This window comes from Rhinoderma darwinii, chromosome 3, assembly GCF_050947455.1.
Source record: "Rhinoderma darwinii isolate aRhiDar2 chromosome 3, aRhiDar2.hap1, whole genome shotgun sequence".
NCBI classification, from domain to species: domain Eukaryota; kingdom Metazoa; phylum Chordata; class Amphibia; order Anura; family Rhinodermatidae; genus Rhinoderma; species Rhinoderma darwinii.
The window spans coordinates 305143332-305161923 of record NC_134689.1 but is presented as its reverse complement, the minus strand read 5'-3'; the positions used below and the strand labels follow the sequence as shown (position 1 = coordinate 305161923).

At 41.6% G+C, this 18592-nt stretch overlaps 1 protein-coding gene across 2 annotated transcripts in view; it reads right to left on the bottom strand.

Moving 5' to 3' along the window:
* Positions 1-18592, bottom strand: part of MFGE8 (milk fat globule EGF and factor V/VIII domain containing) — a 44872-nt gene that overhangs the window by 18210 nt on the left and 8070 nt on the right. For both annotated transcript variants that reach the window (XM_075858184.1, XM_075858185.1), the window contains exons 2-5: positions 12590-12712; positions 4028-4159; positions 1071-1184; positions 334-515 (exon numbers count right to left, since the gene is read on the bottom strand). In XM_075858184.1, the coding sequence (XP_075714299.1) occupies positions 334-515; positions 1071-1184; positions 4028-4159; positions 12590-12712 (551 nt within the window). The remainder of the gene's footprint in view (positions 1-333; positions 516-1070; positions 1185-4027; positions 4160-12589; positions 12713-18592) is intronic.

The window sequence follows — 18592 nt, the reverse complement described above, 5'->3', positions numbered from 1 at the left end:
AAAAAAAACTGAAATATACAGAAGCCCCCGAGGATAAAAAATGGATCTTCATATTTAACAGATAGGAGATGTTTTAACTAGAACGTTTCTCAATAATGCCAGCCACAGGTTCACTAATATTTGCTTGGACGAAAAGATTCACTTGATCCGTGTGGGTTACTGTGGCTTTTCCGGTTTTGCATGTTTGGAGCAGTGAGTGGGGTCCTGCTTTGCATCCCTTATCCAGCCTTTGCATTATGAGGAGTACGGCCTTTCTATGTTGTCTTTACTAAAAGTATGTTTGCATACATTGCAGAATAATAAAAATCATACAAAAAGGCAAAAGACAGATACCTGAATCCACGGGTGCTTGTCGTAGCTACTTGCAGTCCATGCATTAACTAATCCTTTATTGTTCAACCGGGCAAGATTAGGACCCCAGCGCTGTAATCCAAGGAAACCATGGTATAGGGAAGAAGCGGTGATCTGGGCATCGGAAATGGCTCCACCCTCCATCCCTAAGGAGTTTGCACAGCCTAGGTAATTCAACGTATGGGATTAGAGCAAAATCTCAGGACAGATCTACTATTTTAGACATAAACATACTCATTAAATACATTTCCAGTTTTATGTGAATACACCCTACTTGTTGTATTATATACAACGGTCTAATAGCACCAGATAACAAATCCAAAAGAACGGATCCATACACTTGGCAACTTTTCTTTTTCTTACATAGGAAAATATAGCACAACATGCTGCACTATGCCGACCATCATACAGCAACAGAAGCCTGAGGCAAAGAAATAACGCAAGTGTGAACAGAGTCTAAGTTCTGTACGTGATATTACAATTGTACGATTGGTTAATTCATAGACATGGGCATGGCAAAAATCAAATATCTCATTTGAGGTACCAAAAACATACTATCAGCTAAATGATGTGCAACAAATCAAGCTGTGACCTTGAGCCAAACAAGTGGGGGGCGGACGCTGACACTACAAATTAGGGAACATTGATGTAATAACATTACCATTAGGAGGGTCATTTGGTGGACAACATTATAAAGGATGAAAATAATAATCACTTACGAACTTGGCAGCCTTTTCCAATAAATGGAGATACGCATTTACAGTTGTAATCATTGACAAGATTATTGCAGACACCTCCATTTTTACAAGGATATGAAGAACAATGATTCTCGCCTAGGACAAAGAAAAAAAATATATATAAGACATTTTGACAACATGCCATAATATGTACATAGGTGATATATGGTGTATGGTTCTGTTCGCATTGGCGCTGTTTTCCATTCCATCAGGGTTCTGGTGTTTTTGATGGCAAGAATAGCATAATCTGCTGAACCGCACCGTAAAGGAAATCAATGGAATCTGTCAGGATTTATTGGGATTTGTTTTGAAGACGTATCTGTCGTACCGGTCTTAACTCCATTAAAAATGGAAGGCATGACAATAGTGAAAACAGAGCCGGATATTGCTTATTAAAAGTAGATTCAACTTGAAAGAAGAAAAAGTAGAAATCTTACATAAAAAAAAAAAAAAAAAAAAAAGGCATCAATTGCCTCTTAATCCCTTATATTTTTCTGGGGATTGATGTTCGATTAAGGGGGGACTGAGCTTGGCTAAATCAATTTGATTTGTCACTGCAGACAGAGCAATGGTGAAGGTTCCTCCGGAGCAGAATGCCAGAAATGGGTATAACCGGATGTCGTCACAGAAGAGGGGACACAAAATGGATTGGCAGTGGCAGTGGGTCCACCAGAATCTCTCAGATCGCTGGCGGTTCGGGCCACATTGCAGTGATGACTCACATATTGATATTCAAGAGCTGGAAAACACATAGAGATGCCACGGATGTCACTGTGAATTCAACAACGATTTCAAGTGCCAGACTATCAGGTGAATTCCTACAAAGCCGGTATGAGACTTTTAGAGCAGGATTTCCGGAACATCATGAGCTGGAATGTTACAAAATGTGCAAAGTTACTCAATGTTTTTATAGGGGAAAACAGTGAAATGCTTTAAAAATGCTCAAAGTAGAGTTTTCCTTTAAAGAAAGCAAACAGGGAATGCTTCACGGGGAAGAACGAAAAATCCCTCGGCCTCCGATTTTGCCTCAGGTAAAATAAAGCTCAGCTAAATGCTAAATACAAAATCGGCACTTCAGGAATGAAGGTCTTTAGAAACAAAAAAGTTTATTTTTCAGGCCTGCGCTCTAATCTCCAGCGGGTTGTTGGAGTCATGCGTTTAGTTCAATCAGATTGTCCTCTTGTGGCCCTCGGCACATACTGTAATCATTTCACATCATTACCGGCCCCAGGAAAAGCTCCACATAGTTTATGTTACAAGTTTTTTCTCCGCACATTCCTTTAGTAAAGCCCTCTGGAGTTTCTCACAAGGGAGGAAACTCAAACTAAGAAAACACAGTGCGGTTGGCATTGATACTTTTAAAGTACAATTTTGCCAATTGCCACTGATATTCTGATTAACTTTGCAATTATAAGGATATGACCCCGCCGACCCTTTCCCTCAGCACAGTCGCTGCCTTTCACAATGCTAAATAGAAATTAATACCATTTTATTTATTGTTGCTTATATAGCGCCAACATATTCTGCAGCACTGTACATAGATTGTAACTTTTCACATCAGTCACTACCCCCAATTGGGCTCACAACCCTATTTCCCTATCTCAGCCACATAAACACACATTAGCGACAATATCATAGGAACCCAATTAACCTATGTTTTTAGAGGGTGGGAGAAAACAGGAGAACTCCGCAAAGACGGGCAGAACATACAATGCAGATGGTGTCGGATTTGAACTAAGGACCGCAGAGCTGCAAGGCAATAGTGTGGACCACTGAGCCGATATGATTAATAGATCTGCAATTTAATAGCATTTTTCACACTGCTGAATAGAAATTCTCTGCAGAACAAATGTTATTGCGTGTCACATACTCCAGTATTTGCTATACATTCTGAATTATTTGATTAAAAAAATCCTGATTGCAGACTTTTTGGCACAAATTAATTAAAGGGGGATGTACAATAAGGACAACTCCAGCACATATGTCCTATTAGGACATATGGACCGTATAGAGGTCTCCTGCTCGGAACCCCATCTAATAGCCAGAGCAGAAAGTCATTGGGGGGAGCTTTTCTCACTCTGGAGGACTCGGCATGATCATGCACCACTGCTGATTTTAGGAGCCAGACCCTATCAATCAATTCACACTGAACATTTTTGCAGGCAGAAAAAAAAAATCTGACTCAAAATTCCTTCAGGAATTTACATGCCTGTAAATTCTTGCTGCAATTTCCGTGGCGTGTTTTCACCAGCGGCCATTGAACAACGTGGGCAAAAACCGCAGCGAGAAATGCTTTCCCTGCCTCCCATTGATTTTAATAGGAGGTCAGAGGTGGGACCACGGCAAGAAAGAGCACGCCACTTGTTTTTTTCTTGCGAGTGGCTAAAAATCGCAACGGGAAAATCAATAGGAGGCGATTTTGGTCATTTTTTTGCCGCGGATTCTGACACAGTTTCCCCGTCAAAACCAGCATAAGAAACTCAGTGTGAACTGGGTCTAAAGGAAGTTTGTCCTGAAGAGACAATTCAATTAAAATCTAAAACCTACCTCAGATACAAGTTTGGGCCACTGTACTTGAAGCACATTCATTTTGAAAAATACATATTTGTAGCTTAAACTCTTAAAGCTAAAAACACAGGTGGACATCAAAGAGTCCGCTCGATTCTTCACTTCCCCAGCATAGGGTTATAGCCACACAAATAAGGGTACACAGTGTTCAGAAATCCAGACTGGCGATATTTCCAGAAAGTTTTATGTCATGAGTCAGAGAATTGCTACAGATTCTATTTCCCAGCCTGTTTATATCTAGAATCCAAAAATACTTTCATACCACACGTAACAAAACAAAAAAATCTTGTTTACAGGAAAAACACTGGTTCCTTTTCTGCAGCATTATCATTTATATATTTTTCATTACAAATAGAAGTCTTAATACTCACTGTTTTCACAGTTCTCTCCAAAGTAGCCAGGAAGACATTTACAGGAATATTGGGCAAAGGTATCCCCTCTGCGGGTGTGGGACAGTTCCTGGCACAGCCCATTGTTGTGGCAAGGATTTGGTTGACAAGGGCCTAAAAAAAAAACAAAGTCACAGGAGTTCAAATCAAATCATTGAGTTCAGAGCTTGTCTAAACATCATAGTTAAGATGTCTTATACAGAGCGCAGTACAGTGTAATTAACTATGGCTATGTTCACACAGGGCAGTTGTGGATTTCACCATTTGAATTGCAAGGGTTAAATCCATGGCTAAATCGGACGTCTTTCTACAGCATAGCCGAGAAAGCCCCAACTTCTCCAGTAAATGGACAGGGTATTGAAAACTCCATTGACTTGCATTGCACTGCAGTTCGCTATAGATTTACGGTCTGGAAAAACCGCAGCAAATGTGTGCTCTATGAACATAGACCAATGGAGGGTGATCTCCAGAATAGAATGAGTTTCCATGACCAATAATTGTATTGACTATAGAAAAAAAACATCCTTGTAGATCTGTAGTTTTGTTTAAAAATGACAGATAAAATAACACAAGATAAAAGGAAGTCAGATTGTATGCTGCACATTAAGATATGCAGACTGCAGGTTATACCCCAGTGTCACAGCGTGAATAGTTAAAGAGGCCCTGTCACCACATTATAAGTGCCGTATCTCCTATATAAAGGAGATCGGCGCTACAATGTAGGTGACAGCAGTGCTTTTTATTTAAATAAACTATCTATTTTTAACACTTTATTAGCATTTTTAGATTTATGCTAATGAGTTGCTTAATACCCAACTGGGGTTATTTTCACTTTAGACCAAGTGGGCGTTGTACAGGGGAGTGTATGACGCTGACCAATCAGCGTCCTGCACTCCTCTCCATTCATTTACACAGCGCATAGGGATCCTGCTAGATCCTTATGTGCTGTCTTATACTTACACATTAACAATACTGAAGTGTTTAGACAGTGAATAGACATTCCACGGCATGTCTATTCACAATCTCTGCACTTCGTTACGGTTTCTATGGTAGTTACAGCAGAGCAAGCGTAATCTCGCTGTAACGACGAAGGCAGTTGCCGAAACGCGCGTCGGGTCCAGACATCCTTTTCCACCGGTATGTTTTACAGCTACTACTGAGCTTTTGCCTGCTATTGGCCTGACACCTCCCTTTTGAGCCCATGCACAGTGTTGGATGTTATCTTAAACAGTGATCCTGCAATACACACTATGGCTTATATTAGTCTACCATTCATATGCAGGTAATCACTGCATTCAGGTATCTACATGTAACCAGTGCTATATATTTACTCCCATAGTGGTGACCTAGGCATTACACACAGGTATTTCATCCTATGTGGATCTTTTTCTCTATCATTACCCTTTTGGCTCCATTAGCTATAGGCCCGCACAGGCATATATACTATTCTCCTTTGCTGTACTAACAAACAAACAGTTTTGTATAGATATGTCACATCTACATCTGGTGCATGATTGTTTTCGATGTCTTTTTATTGAGTGACTCATTCCCTGTTCCAGTTTTAACCTTTGTCATGCTTTCATGTTAATAAAATTTTGTACTTTTTGCTATCAATTTGTCGTGCTTCAGTCGATCACTTTCTTTTTTGGGTTTATTAATGTGTAAGTATAAGACAGCACATAAGGATCTAGCAGGATCCCTATGCGCTGTGTAAATGAAAGGAGAGGAGTGCATGATGCTGATTGGTCAGCGTCATACACTCCCCTGTACAATGCCCACTTGGTCTAAAGTGAAAATACACCCACTTGGGCATTAAGCAACTCATTAGCATAAATCTAAAAGCGCTAATAAAGTGGTAAAAATAGATAGCTTTTTAAAATAAAAAGTATTACTGTCACCTACATTACAGCGCCCATCTCCTTATATAGGAGATAGGGCACTTATAATGTGGTGACAGAGCCTCTTTAAGGGCCACTAACATGTAACTCAAAGACTGATAGAGCACTCGGCAGGGACTACAGCTTGTGGTAAAAAAAAAAAAAGGAAAGATGCTCAGTAACAGCGCCATGTTATCTTATGTTTTAAAGGGTAACTAAAACTTTAACCCCTTCCCGATGTGGCCAGACCTTCCCGACAGCCTTATTTTTTCAAATCGAACATGTCACTTTATATGGTAATAACTCTGACATGCTTTTACCTATCCAAGCGATTCACAGAATGTTTTCTCCTGACATATTGGACTTTATGCATTAGTGAAAAATGTAGTAGATAAATTCAATATTTATCTGTGAAAAACACCAAAATTTAGAGAAAATTTGCAAAAATTAGCAATTTTCTAAATGTAAATGTATCTGCTTGTAAAATCGATAGTAATACCACACAAAATAGTTACTAGTTAACATCCCCCATATGTCTACTTTATGTTTGCATCGTAGTTTTATTTTTCTAGAACGTTACAAGGCTTAGCACCAATTTCTCCTATTTTCAAGAAAATTTCATAACCCTATTTTTTCATAGAGCAATTCAGTTCTGAAGTGGTTTTGGAGGGCCATATATATTACAAAGTCCCCATAAATCACCCCATTTTAAAAACGGCACCCTCAACGTATTCAAAACAGCATTTAGAAAGTTTCTTATCCCATTAGGCATTTCGCAAGAATTAAAGCAAAGTAGAAGTGAAATTGACAAATCTCATTGTTTTTTAAGAAATTCATTTTTAATTCATTTTTTTCTGTAACAGAATATTTTACAAGAGAAACGTAACTCAATAGTTATTGCCCAGATTCTGCAGTTTTTAGAAATATCCCACATGTGACCCTAGTGTGCTAATGAACTGAAGCACTGGCCTAAGAAGCAAAAAGGTGCACCTAGTGGATTTTAGGGCCTTCTTTTTATTAGATTATATTTCAGGCACCATGTCAGGTTTGAAGACGTCTTGTGATGCCAAAACAAAGAAAACACACCAAAAAAGACCCCATTTTGGAAACTACACATCACAAGGAATTAATCTAGGGATGAAGTGAGCATTTTGAAACCACAGGTATTTCATATATTTTATTAGAATTTGAACGTGAAAATTTTTTATATATAATTTTCCAATAAAATGTCGTTTTATCTAAAAAAATAAAAAATAAAAATTCCACACTCAATAAAGAAAAAACCCTCCAACATTTGTAAAGCAACTTCTCCAGAGTATGTAAATACCCCATATATCAGGGGTCTCAAACTCGGCCGGGTAAGTGGGCCACATATAGAAAAAATGTGAAGTTGACGGGCCGCATTACTTTCAAATTTGATACAATACAAAATTATTGTTAATCAATTAGTTATTTGAACTACTATAACAATACTACATTACTATAATAACAACACTACATTACTATAATAATACTACATTACTATAACAATACTACATTACTATAACAATACCGCTAGGTTTAAACGTAACGGAAATTTGTGAGTTTTCTCCACGTGCTTATTTCAACAATCCAGTTTTCCAGCTTAAGTGTCACTAAATGCAGTCCGGCGGCTCAGTAGGCAGATACACAAATGTCAAGATTGGGCAGCCCCTTTTTAGATATTGCCACAGTGCCCTCTGTAGATGCTGCCACACTGCCACAGTGCCCTCTGTAGATGCTGCCACACTGCCACAGTGCCCTCTGTAGATGCTGCCACAGTGCCCTCTGCAGATGCTGCCACAGTGCCCTCTGCAGATGCTGCCACAGTGCCCTCTGCAGATGCTGCCACAGTGCCCTCTGCAGATGCTGCCACAGTGACCTCTGTAGATGCTGCCACAGTGACCTCTGTAGATGCTGCCACAGTGACCTCTGTAGATGCTGCCACAGTGACCTCTGTAGATGCTGCCACAGTGACCTCTGTAGATGCTGCCACAGTGACCTCTGTAAATAATGCCACACACACCCCCCTTGTAAATAGGGCCACACACACCCCCAGTAGATAGCTCCATTGGGGCTCCCTCTAGGAGTGGAATCCCCAGCCAGTCAGTCCATACACAGTGACGTCAGGTGGTCCTCCTGGACCGGAATGTGCGGTCAGGGGCAACCCCAGACCCGGCGTCCCAGAGCGGAGCACTAGTATAGGCTCTGCTCCGGAACTCTGGGAAAGCCCCTGATATCAGTGTCCATATATGGAGTCCCGGAGCAGAGCCGCTTCTAGCACTTTGCCTGGGATTCCAGCTCTGCTTCTGACATCACTGTTCATATATGGACAGAGATGTCAGGGGCAACCCCAGAGCTGGAGTTCCAGGCAGAGCGCTCGTAGCACTCCCACTGGGACGCCAGCTGTGCTCCTGACATCACTGTCCAGCTCTGGGGAAGCCCTAGACATCGCTGTTCATATGTGGACAGCGATGTCAGGGGATTCCAGAGTCTTGGAGCAGAGCCTATACTAGCGCTCTGCCCGGGACTCCGCTCTGGGGAAGACCCTGACAACACGGTCCATATATGGACAGTGATGACAGGGAATTCCACAGAGTCCCGGAGCAGAGCCGATACTAGCGCTCTGCCTGGGACTCCACTCTGGGGAAGACCCTGACAACACTGTCCATATATGTCCCGGAGCAGAGCAGATACTAGCATGCTTGAGACCCCTGCCATATATGGTCATAAACTGCTATTTGGGCACACGGCAGAGCTTAGAACGGAAGGAGCGCCATTTGGAGCGCAGATTTTGCTGTATTGATTTCTGGGCACCATGTCGCATTTGCAGAACCCCTGAGGTACCAGTACAGTGGAAACTCCCCAAAAGTGACTCCATAGGGGAAACTACATACCATGAGGAATTAATCTAGGGGTGTGGTGAGCATTTTGACGCCACAGGTGTTTTATAGTTTGAGAATTGGGCAGTGAAAATAAAAAAAGTGGGGTTTTTTTTCCAATAAAATGTAGCTTTAGCTCCAAATTTTTTATTTTCTCAACAAATAAAAAGGTCAAAAAGCAATTTTTCCCAAGTCGGGAAAACCCAATATGTGGTCATAAACTGCTGTTTGGGCACACAGTAGGGCTCAGCAGGGATGGAGCGCTATTTGGCTTTTGGAGCACAGATTTTGCTGGATTGGTTATGCGCTATGTTGCATTTGCAAAGCCCCTGTGGGACCAACACAGTGGAAACCCCCCAGAAGTGACCCCATTTTGGAAACTATATCCCTCAATGTATTCACCTAGGCATGTAGTGAGCATGTTAACCGTGCGGGTGTTTTACAGAAATTAGTGTGCAGAGTGAAAATTGGAATTTTTCCATAGATATGCCAATATGTGATGCCCAGCTTGTGCCACCATGGAAAGACAGCTATCTAATTATTATGCTGCTTCCAGGTTTTAGAAACACCCTACATGTGGCCCTAATCTTTTGCCTGTACATTTGACAGGGCTCAGGAGCGAAAGAGTATCGCTAAAATGAAGCGGCAGAAGCGCTGAGCCGCCGTTTCTGATCTGTTTTTTTCGTAAAGCAGAGCATTTTGTGTACGGGATCAATGGAAGAGCCCATACACAAACTGCTCAGCATTCCGAGAAAAGCCGCTCAGAGCTCACCTAGGTGCTTTTACCGCTTCGTTTTAGCGATCGGTGGGGGTCTCAGTGCTCAGACCCCCACCGATCAAAACTTCTGACATGTCAATATGACATTTCAGAAGTTTTTTGAAAGTTTAGTTACCCATTATATATAGTTCAGTTATTTGACTATTGACATTAGGCCAGACTCAAAAATTTCAGGTACAATGCCCATCATTAAGATTCATGTGTAAATAGCATTATTTATTCAAGTCATGTGTAGCTTCTAGAAGCAAAATCCCCCAAAAAATAAAAATATAGACACTTTTAAAAGAGACATGCCAGAAGTTTTAATGAAGTGTGCATGAAAAATCTAAAATATGTTTTATTAGTTTTTCACATAATCTGTGGTTTATGTTTGAGGGCCGGTGCCTACAGCTCCTCTGCCTTGGTATCCCCATGACAACTCTTACTGTTGTGCTGTAGCTCATTATTGTTTTCATTGAGTCGGTGTTAAGTCCAGTAAGTTGTGAGTTGGGGCCTCCATGGATCAGGCTTCTTTTTCCAACACATTCCAAAGATGCTTGATTGGATGAAGATCTGGAGAATTTTGAGACCAAGTCAACATCTCAAACTCATTGTCATGTTCCTCAAACCATTCCCAACAATGTTTCCAGTGTGGCAGGGTGCATTATTCTGCTCAAAGAGGCGGTCAAAAGTAACATCCACATGAATGCCAGGACCCACAGCTATCCTGGAGAACATTGTCCAGACCATCGCACTGCCTCAGCCGACTTGCCTTCTTCCCATAGTACATCCTGGTGACACTTCTTCCCCAGCTAGGAGATGCACACAAGCATCCACATGATTTAGAAGAAAATGTGATTCATCAATGTGCCACCATCTTCCATTGCTTTATGGTCTGGTTCTAAAGATCACGTGCCCATTGTAGGTGCTCTGGAAGTGGACTGGGGTCAGAATGGGCACCAAGCTCCAGCACGGTGTATTTTGACAACTTTCTGCCATTCTTTCATAGCCAGCGTTAACTTTCTCAGCAATTTGTGCTGCAGTAACTCTTCTGTTGGATCGGACCAGACTGGCTAGCCTTCCTTTCCCACGTGCATCAATGAGCTTTGGGCGCTCATGACCCGGTCGCCAGTTTTCCTTCCTTTGACCACTTTTGGTAGGTACTAACCACTGCATACCGAGAACACTCCCCAAATCTGACATTTTGGAGATGCTCTGATCCGGTCGTCTAGTCATCACAATTTTCCCTTGCCAAAGTCGCTCATATCCTTACACTTGCCCACTTTTCCTGCTTCCAACACATCAACTTCATGAACTGCCTGTTCACTTGCTGCCTAATATATCCCACTCCTTTACAGGCACCATTGTAATAAGATAATCACTGTAATTCACTTCACTGGTCAGTGGTTTTCCACATGATTTCTTAGGCCAGAGCTACACATAGGCTTTTTGTAGTGAGATTTTCCAATTATAACCATCGGGCTACAGCTGCAGTACAGACGAATACATAGTTGCATGCAAGTCAGTGCACTTCGTTGAAGTGAGGCTTTCAGTTAAAATTGGAAAATCTCACTAGTGTGTAGCCCTGGATTTAGGATTAGACTACACCACCTACTTTCATGCCACATTTCTCATTACCAGAGCATGTAAAGTTTTACACTCTTTTATAGTATGCCAGTGAGTGCCACAATCCAGGTGCTGCTAACCAAATATCAGGAATGAAAGTAGGTAGCTCAAATGGGAGAGTAGAATTCAATGTCCCTCAAAACCTTTTAAGCTGTTTTTTTGTTTTTTTTTAAATGTAATATGTTCTGTCATTTTAAACATTTTTCTAATATAAATGTATTAAAAAAGTTATAACGTTTTAGCTATACATAGAAGCTACATAAAACCGCTGAGCTGAACCTGTCAGTCAGCTGGACTGACAAGCCATCAGCGGCTTCTGCGTGCCTCTGACACACAATCTAACACTAAAAACGATCAAATCTAAGTTTATCACTTAGGGTATGTTCACACGCGGTGTTTTCAGGCGTATTTCGGGACGTTTACGCCTGAAAAAGACGGCAGCTGAACGCCTACAAACATCTGCCCATTGAAATCAATGGGAAAAACAGCATTTAGTTCATACCGGCGTCTTTTCACGCAACTGTTTTAAAAAAATGGAGCGTAAAGAGACGCTCCGTAAAAAGAAGTAACATGTCACTTCTTGAGGCGTTTTTTGGAGCTGATTTTCCATTGAACACTATGAAAGACGCCTCAAAAAACGCCTGAAAAGAAGCTCCATTTTCAGCTTCAAAAACGCCTGAAAATCAGAGGCTGTTTTCTCTGCAAATAGCTCGTTAGACGTTTTTTATTCAGCGTGTGCACATACCCTTGAGTTCACACAGAGTTTTTTGAAGGCAGAAAATTCTGCCTCAAAATTCCGTTTGGAATTTTGAGGCAGATTTTCATCTGCCTGCACGCCGTTTGCCGCGTTTTTTGCAGCGTTTTTTGCTCGCGCCCATTAAGTGCCACGGGCAAAAACGCAGCGAAATACACTTTCTCTGCCTCCCATTGATGTCAATGGGAGGTCGTAGGCGTAAACGCCCGAAGATAGGGCATGTCGCTTCTTTTTACCACAAGCGGTAAGGCATTTCCGACCGTTTTTTTGGCGCCTTTTCCGACGCAGTTTCCGCGTAAAAAAAAACCTCAGTGTGAACAGGGCCTTAGTATTAGGGTTAGAAGAGGTGTCAGACACACAGGAGTCGCTGTCACCTGAGCTGTCAGTCCAGCTCAGTGGGATTCGGCTTACAGCGCCGTTGTGCATCTTCTATGTATTGTGGATACATAAAAGCTGAATTGCTAAAACGAAATAAATAAAAATTTTAATAAAAGTATATTCGCAATTTAAAAAAAACAAACAAAAAAAAAAAAAAAAGCAGTTTAAAAGGTTTACATAACCTTTTAATAGGTCTAATGCTTCGGATTGAGTTTCCAAGCAGGGGCCCTCTCTTTACATTGGTCTTGTTACCTTTTTCTGTCATGTTGCAATCTGTACCAGCAAAGCCATCAGGACAAATGCAGAAGGACTCCTTACTCGAACTGACAAAACAGGTTCCTCCATTAAGACATATGTTCGTTTCACAGAGCTCACCTAAAAATGAAACAAACCACAATTAAATTTGGCCAAATCAGCAACGGTATTGTGTTCAGAAAACTGTGCGCATATTGATTATATATTATTTAACAGAAATTTAAAATTGTTACATTTTTATCTTATTTGTATGTGTTTTACTTACAGAATAATTAAGACTACAACCTACAAAAAGCTCAAGCCTTGTAGCACGTCATTATAATGTATAGCAAGGGGTTACTGAGGCCAAAATCAGGAACGAGTAGCCGAAGAAAAAAAAAGTGCTTATACACAAAAAAAAAACATAAAAGTTAGGCACCAGTAACCAATATCCTGGTTCAAGTTCTTATTTCTACTGCAACCCCATCAAAAACGCACCAAATCGCAGTAAAAACACATACGGTTTTCAGATCAAGTACGGTTTTAACCGCACGTATACTATGACGTCTGAATGGACCCTAATGAACAAGTTAAAAAAAAAAGAAGAAAAAAAGACAGCGAATAGTATTGTTCAGAGCCTAGGTTCTCAACCTGTGTTACTAGGGGTACAAGCCATGTCTCTAGGGTATACTCGAACTGTCCTCATGCTATGCTTTAATGTGCAGCACAGTGTATGAGAATAGCCTTGGGGGCACTGCAATTTATTTCAGTAGTGGCGACTCGTGTTAGAAACATTGAGACACACTGGTTTAGTGGATCCGACTATGTACCTCTTTAAATTTACACTTTTTTGGTAACCGTTTCCATTTATGCCCTCATAGTTGCAGATCCAGAACATCCGCATTACAGTGCGTAAACAAACCCTCGTTCAAAGGTCACAAATTTGTATTTCTCATATCGATTTACATAATTCAGCTGATTCATTAGTCATTTAACTAAAAGCCTAAGGCTGGGTTCACACATCCCGGTCAAAATGTGTTTTTGTTTTTGCCTCGAGTTTTACAAAACCGTGCCCTTTTTACAGAAAACTTATGGCCATGTACTACATATTCCTGTTCGCCCTTTGCTTTGGCTGTCATATATTATTTAGTTACCTTACTTTTCGCCGATGCCTGTACTGCGCTCTGTGTTGGGGCTTATTCAGACTAGCGTATTATACGACCGTGTGCTGTCTGTTAAAAAAAAACGGACAGCACACGGACCCACGCAATTCAATGGGTCTGTTCACACGGCCATTGTTTTAACAGACCGTGTGAAGGGCCCGTGAAAAGATAGCACATGTCCTATTTTCGTCCCTTTTCATGGATCCCTCAATAGACTCAAGTCTATGAGGGATCCCTGAAAACGAGTCTCGCACAGGCGCGAATCGGACGTGAAAAACGGCAGTTTTTCACATCAGAGTTTACACTAGTTCGTCTGAATAAGCCCTTAGGCTGTATCTACTACTAGAGGTCTTCAGCGTTTTGTTACCAGAGTAACTGGTATTCTTTTGCGGATGTGCCAACTTTTGTCATGCTGGTTCAGGTCACGAATAAGAGACCACAGTCGCAGTACTGACTCATGGGGGTGGGTGCTTGCACATGCGCCAGCCACTGGTCCCGAGTCTGCAAAGTGCTCATTTCCAGATGCCATTTATGGCAATTTGAGTACCGTACATTATAAAGTTCAGGAGGAGGTAACCTGGGCTATTATTTATATGTATTTCCTCTGTTACTTGTATACATATAGGTCTTTATCTCTACCCATACGAAGCTGCACTAGGAGGCAGCGAAACACGTAGGGAGGTTCATCATGCTGCAGCCTTTACTTTGGTCACGTATACTATTATATATATGCTTATTCTTTTATTTTTTATGGTATCATGATGTTACATTGTATATACATATGTACCCCATCTCTATTCTGAGGGGGACTATTGCATTCGCACTTTATCTTACACCTTAAACTATTTGCATTTTTACACTATTTGGCACACTCTGGGACAGATCTGCTAATAATTTTTGTTATTTGCGTCTATTGTACTGGCATTTACACTACAACATTATTGTGCTACACACACACACAGATTGGTGCTTTCTCACCATTAGGCTGGGTTCACACGACCATGTTACATCCGTAATGTACGGAATGTATTTCGGCCGCAAGTCCCGGACCGAACACAGTGCATGGAGCCGGGCTCCTAGCATCATAGTTATGTACGATGCTAGGAGTCCCTGCCTCGCTGCAGGACAACTGTCCCGTACTGTAATCATGTTTTCAATAAGGGACAGTAGTTCCACGGAGAGGCAGGGACTCCTAGCATCGTACATAACTATGATGCTAGGAGCCCGGCTCCATGCACTGTGTTCGGTCCGGGACTTGCGGCCGAAATACGTTCCGTCCATTACGGACGTAACATGCTCATGTGAACCCAGCCTTAGTGTTATCACACCCATACAATGTGTCTCATTCTTTGCTTGACTGATACTTGAATTAGACAGCAGTATAACTTTCTTGACCCTCTTTGGCATATATTCCTTATACCTGATCATGGGCGGATGCTGCAATTGGCCCTGCGTCATACCGCTCATAGACCAGTTCCTTGTTTGGTTTTAAATGATTTTATCCTTTTGCTTTTTGTATCGCAAAAATAAATAAATATTGTAGTCCATTTTGGGTGTGCTCTTGTTTATAATGTGTTTCTCGATACTTAGTGGAGTTTGTGCTTTTTCAGCACCTCATTATTGCTATTTGTTCTGTTTTGGTGGTGCCCGTACACTTCCAGTTTCCCTATTTTGATGTCAATTTGTGAAATCTGCTGCATATAATCTTCAGAGGTTACTGTGGGCACCCTTGCAGCATTCCAAATAGACGGGTTGACAGAGTACCCAGTATGCTTTGAGTTCTACCATCAGACAAGGGTATGAGCTTGCCTACCAACCATTCAGATTAGCGAAAGAGGCCTTAAAGTTGCAGGTCTTGTGCAAATAAGGCCCCAAATGGGTATTTCGGGGAAGCTTTGTGGTTATTCTTGGGTGGGTCAAACAGGGCTTAAAATGTGCCGTGAATGGGGACTGAAAGGTTGGGAGGTATGGATAGGAAGCTAAAGTCCATGTAAGCATGTGTAGGCCTACTGGTGAATATAGCCTGTCAAACATTTTATACATTTGAGGGCAGAATTGGTCTAGGACACCTCTAGAACAAGTGGATAAGGGTGATGGCTCGTGCGGTATTGTGTCTTGCTTCCCCTGTAGGAATGAAGCCAGTCTGTGCTTTCTGGATCAGTTCTGAAAGCGTTTGCTAAGGATTTCTCAGTAAAGCTTATTAGATTAGGAACGGACCACATGATATGAAATCTTATCAACGTGTTACATTATGCAGACTAATAGGTATGCCCATAGAGTAGTATTATTAGAACTCCTTTATTTCCTAATACAAGTATCATTACGCAGGTGGTCAGATAAATGGTACAACTGAGAGCGCCACATATGATAAAATAAAATCTTCATCTATGTAGGCAGGTTTTATAAACATATACCATTTGTTAAGAGGCATATTTGAAGAGAAAAAAAAACAAAAAAAAACGACATGCTAAAAAGTGTCTGTGTCCTATAGTCCAAATATGCCATAGCTGATCAGAATGAAGAGATTGGACATTCGGCAGTACAGGTTGGAGCTGCCGTCTACTAGGTGTCACAGAAGACCCTCAGCCAGAAGCGATTGTTCTTAGGTGTTACAATTCATAATAGCTGCTGGCAAAGGGTCTCGTGACATCTAGTAGCTGCAGGTCACATACACTGGCCATACACTGAGGGTATGTGCACACACACTAATTACGTCCGTAATTGACGGACGTATTTCGGCCGGAAATCCCGGACCGAACTCAGTGCAGGGAGCCAGGCTCCTAGCATCATAGTTATGTACGATGCTAGGAGTCCCTGCCTCGCTGCAGGACAACTGTCCCGTACTGAAAGCATGATTACAGTACGGGACAGTTGTCCTGCAGCGAGGCAGGGACTCCTAGCATCGTACATAAGTATGATGCTAGGAGCCCGGCTCCCTGCACTGTGTTCGGTCCGGTACTTGCGGCCGAAATACGTCCGTCAATTACGGATGTAATTAGTGTGTGTGCACATACCCTAAAGATTGTGGCTGGCTCCAAAGGCACATTTAGACCATTTTCTGCCGACTGTGGTCTCTCTTTTTCGTGACAGGAAGCTGCGTGACAGACACCAACCGAAGGCAGATATCTAGGAAAAAGTTAATCTGCCGTGTTGGATTTGTTCGGTCATTGTCAGTTGCAGTCATGTAAAGTCGTTCACGCCTCTGCCACAGATTAGCATCCCATCAATGGAAGCCCGGACTAGGCCACAGATAAAGGAAGAAATGGATTGGCAATTTCTCATTTTAACTTCGGAGTTGTCATCCAGAATGACAAACTTTACAGACTAACCATGGGAAAGTCCTTTAGAAAGCGTCCGTCTGAAATACCTAATTTATGGCCAGTAGCTCTGCCATGTACTATCTGATGTGTATTTATTAGTCCTCCTCTATCTACTGACCGCACAGGGAGCTGGAAAGAATTGCGTAGCGATTCCAGCATGGTTACGGACTTTACCTTTGTGATTATATGTCCTGGCAAATGCCCTCCAACACACAAGACAATCCATAGCTCAAACCCAACAGCTCCGCTCATGCACCCTGTTCTCAGTCACTAATAAGGTCCCTTCCCTAAGGCCCTATTACACCGGCCGATTTTGGTCAATGCAACGAGCGCCGATCAACGAGACATCGTTGATCGCAACTAGTCTGCTCCTGTCACACGGAGCTATGGATGGGGACGAGTGGTCGTTACTCCGATCGCTCGTCCCCATACATTATCATCATGTCAGCAGCGCGTCTCCCTGTTGACACAGAACGATGTGCTGCCGACAACGATAATATTTAACTTTTTTAAAAACGATACGATCAGAAGATGAACGAGCGATTCCTCTTCCATCTGCTGATCGCTGCCCTATTTACACAGGAATTATCGGCAACGAGCGTTCTATGAACGCTCGTCTGCGCGAAAATCGCCCAGTGTAAAACCCCCTTAAGTAGTCAGAAAAATATGTGTGTACATATTTATAGGCTTTATCTAGCTATAATTAAAGCTCCTCTTTCTGTAAAGTTATTTCCAAGCGTGGGAAAGGATCTCAGCAAAGGAAGGTAGATGATCAATGTGATCTTATATTATATTCTCTTCAGAAGAATCAGTTAAATCAAGTCTCTTTAGGGGACCATACAAGGAATAATTTCTCAAAGATACAATACTATAAATTGACATCATAAACCAACACTGATCTACTGCTCATTCCATAACCAGTAAGATTTTTAGGAAATGAACATTTTTGCACAAAAAAAAACTTAAAACATCTGATAAAATGATGTACCAATATGTTTATTATCTAGTGTGCTTTTTCAATTAGGTGCAAATGAGTCTAAGGGGTTTGCCTATCTCTGAACGAGTCTATGGGTGAGAGCTTGTAGTCTTGTGTAAACTAGCCATAGACGTGATTTAAACCGGCAGACAGATAAACAACTAGTCGTTCTATGAATGTATTTTTGGTTGATAGCATTACAAACGTTTGCAGCTATACACACACAAATATCGTCAGAAGCAGTAAGGAGCGAGCGCAACCGAACATCTAAAATGGTCGTATTATGGTGAATTCCCATTAGCTGTAAAGGAAAGCTTGTCATAGCAAAATCTGCGAAAGCCATCTGTGAAAATCTGCGATCATCGCCAGGACAAATTATTAAAGGAAAACAATTAATGATATCTGCATCGTTTTAGCTGTAATACATTCTGTAGAGACGACGCTTCTTTAGCAAGCACATAAAGGGCGCTCTGTCTATTATAGTTGGACAATTGTTTTCCGCCATTTTAAGCCCCAGCTGTGTTCTCTTCTTCAATAGCAAAAACAAGCAGAACACATATCT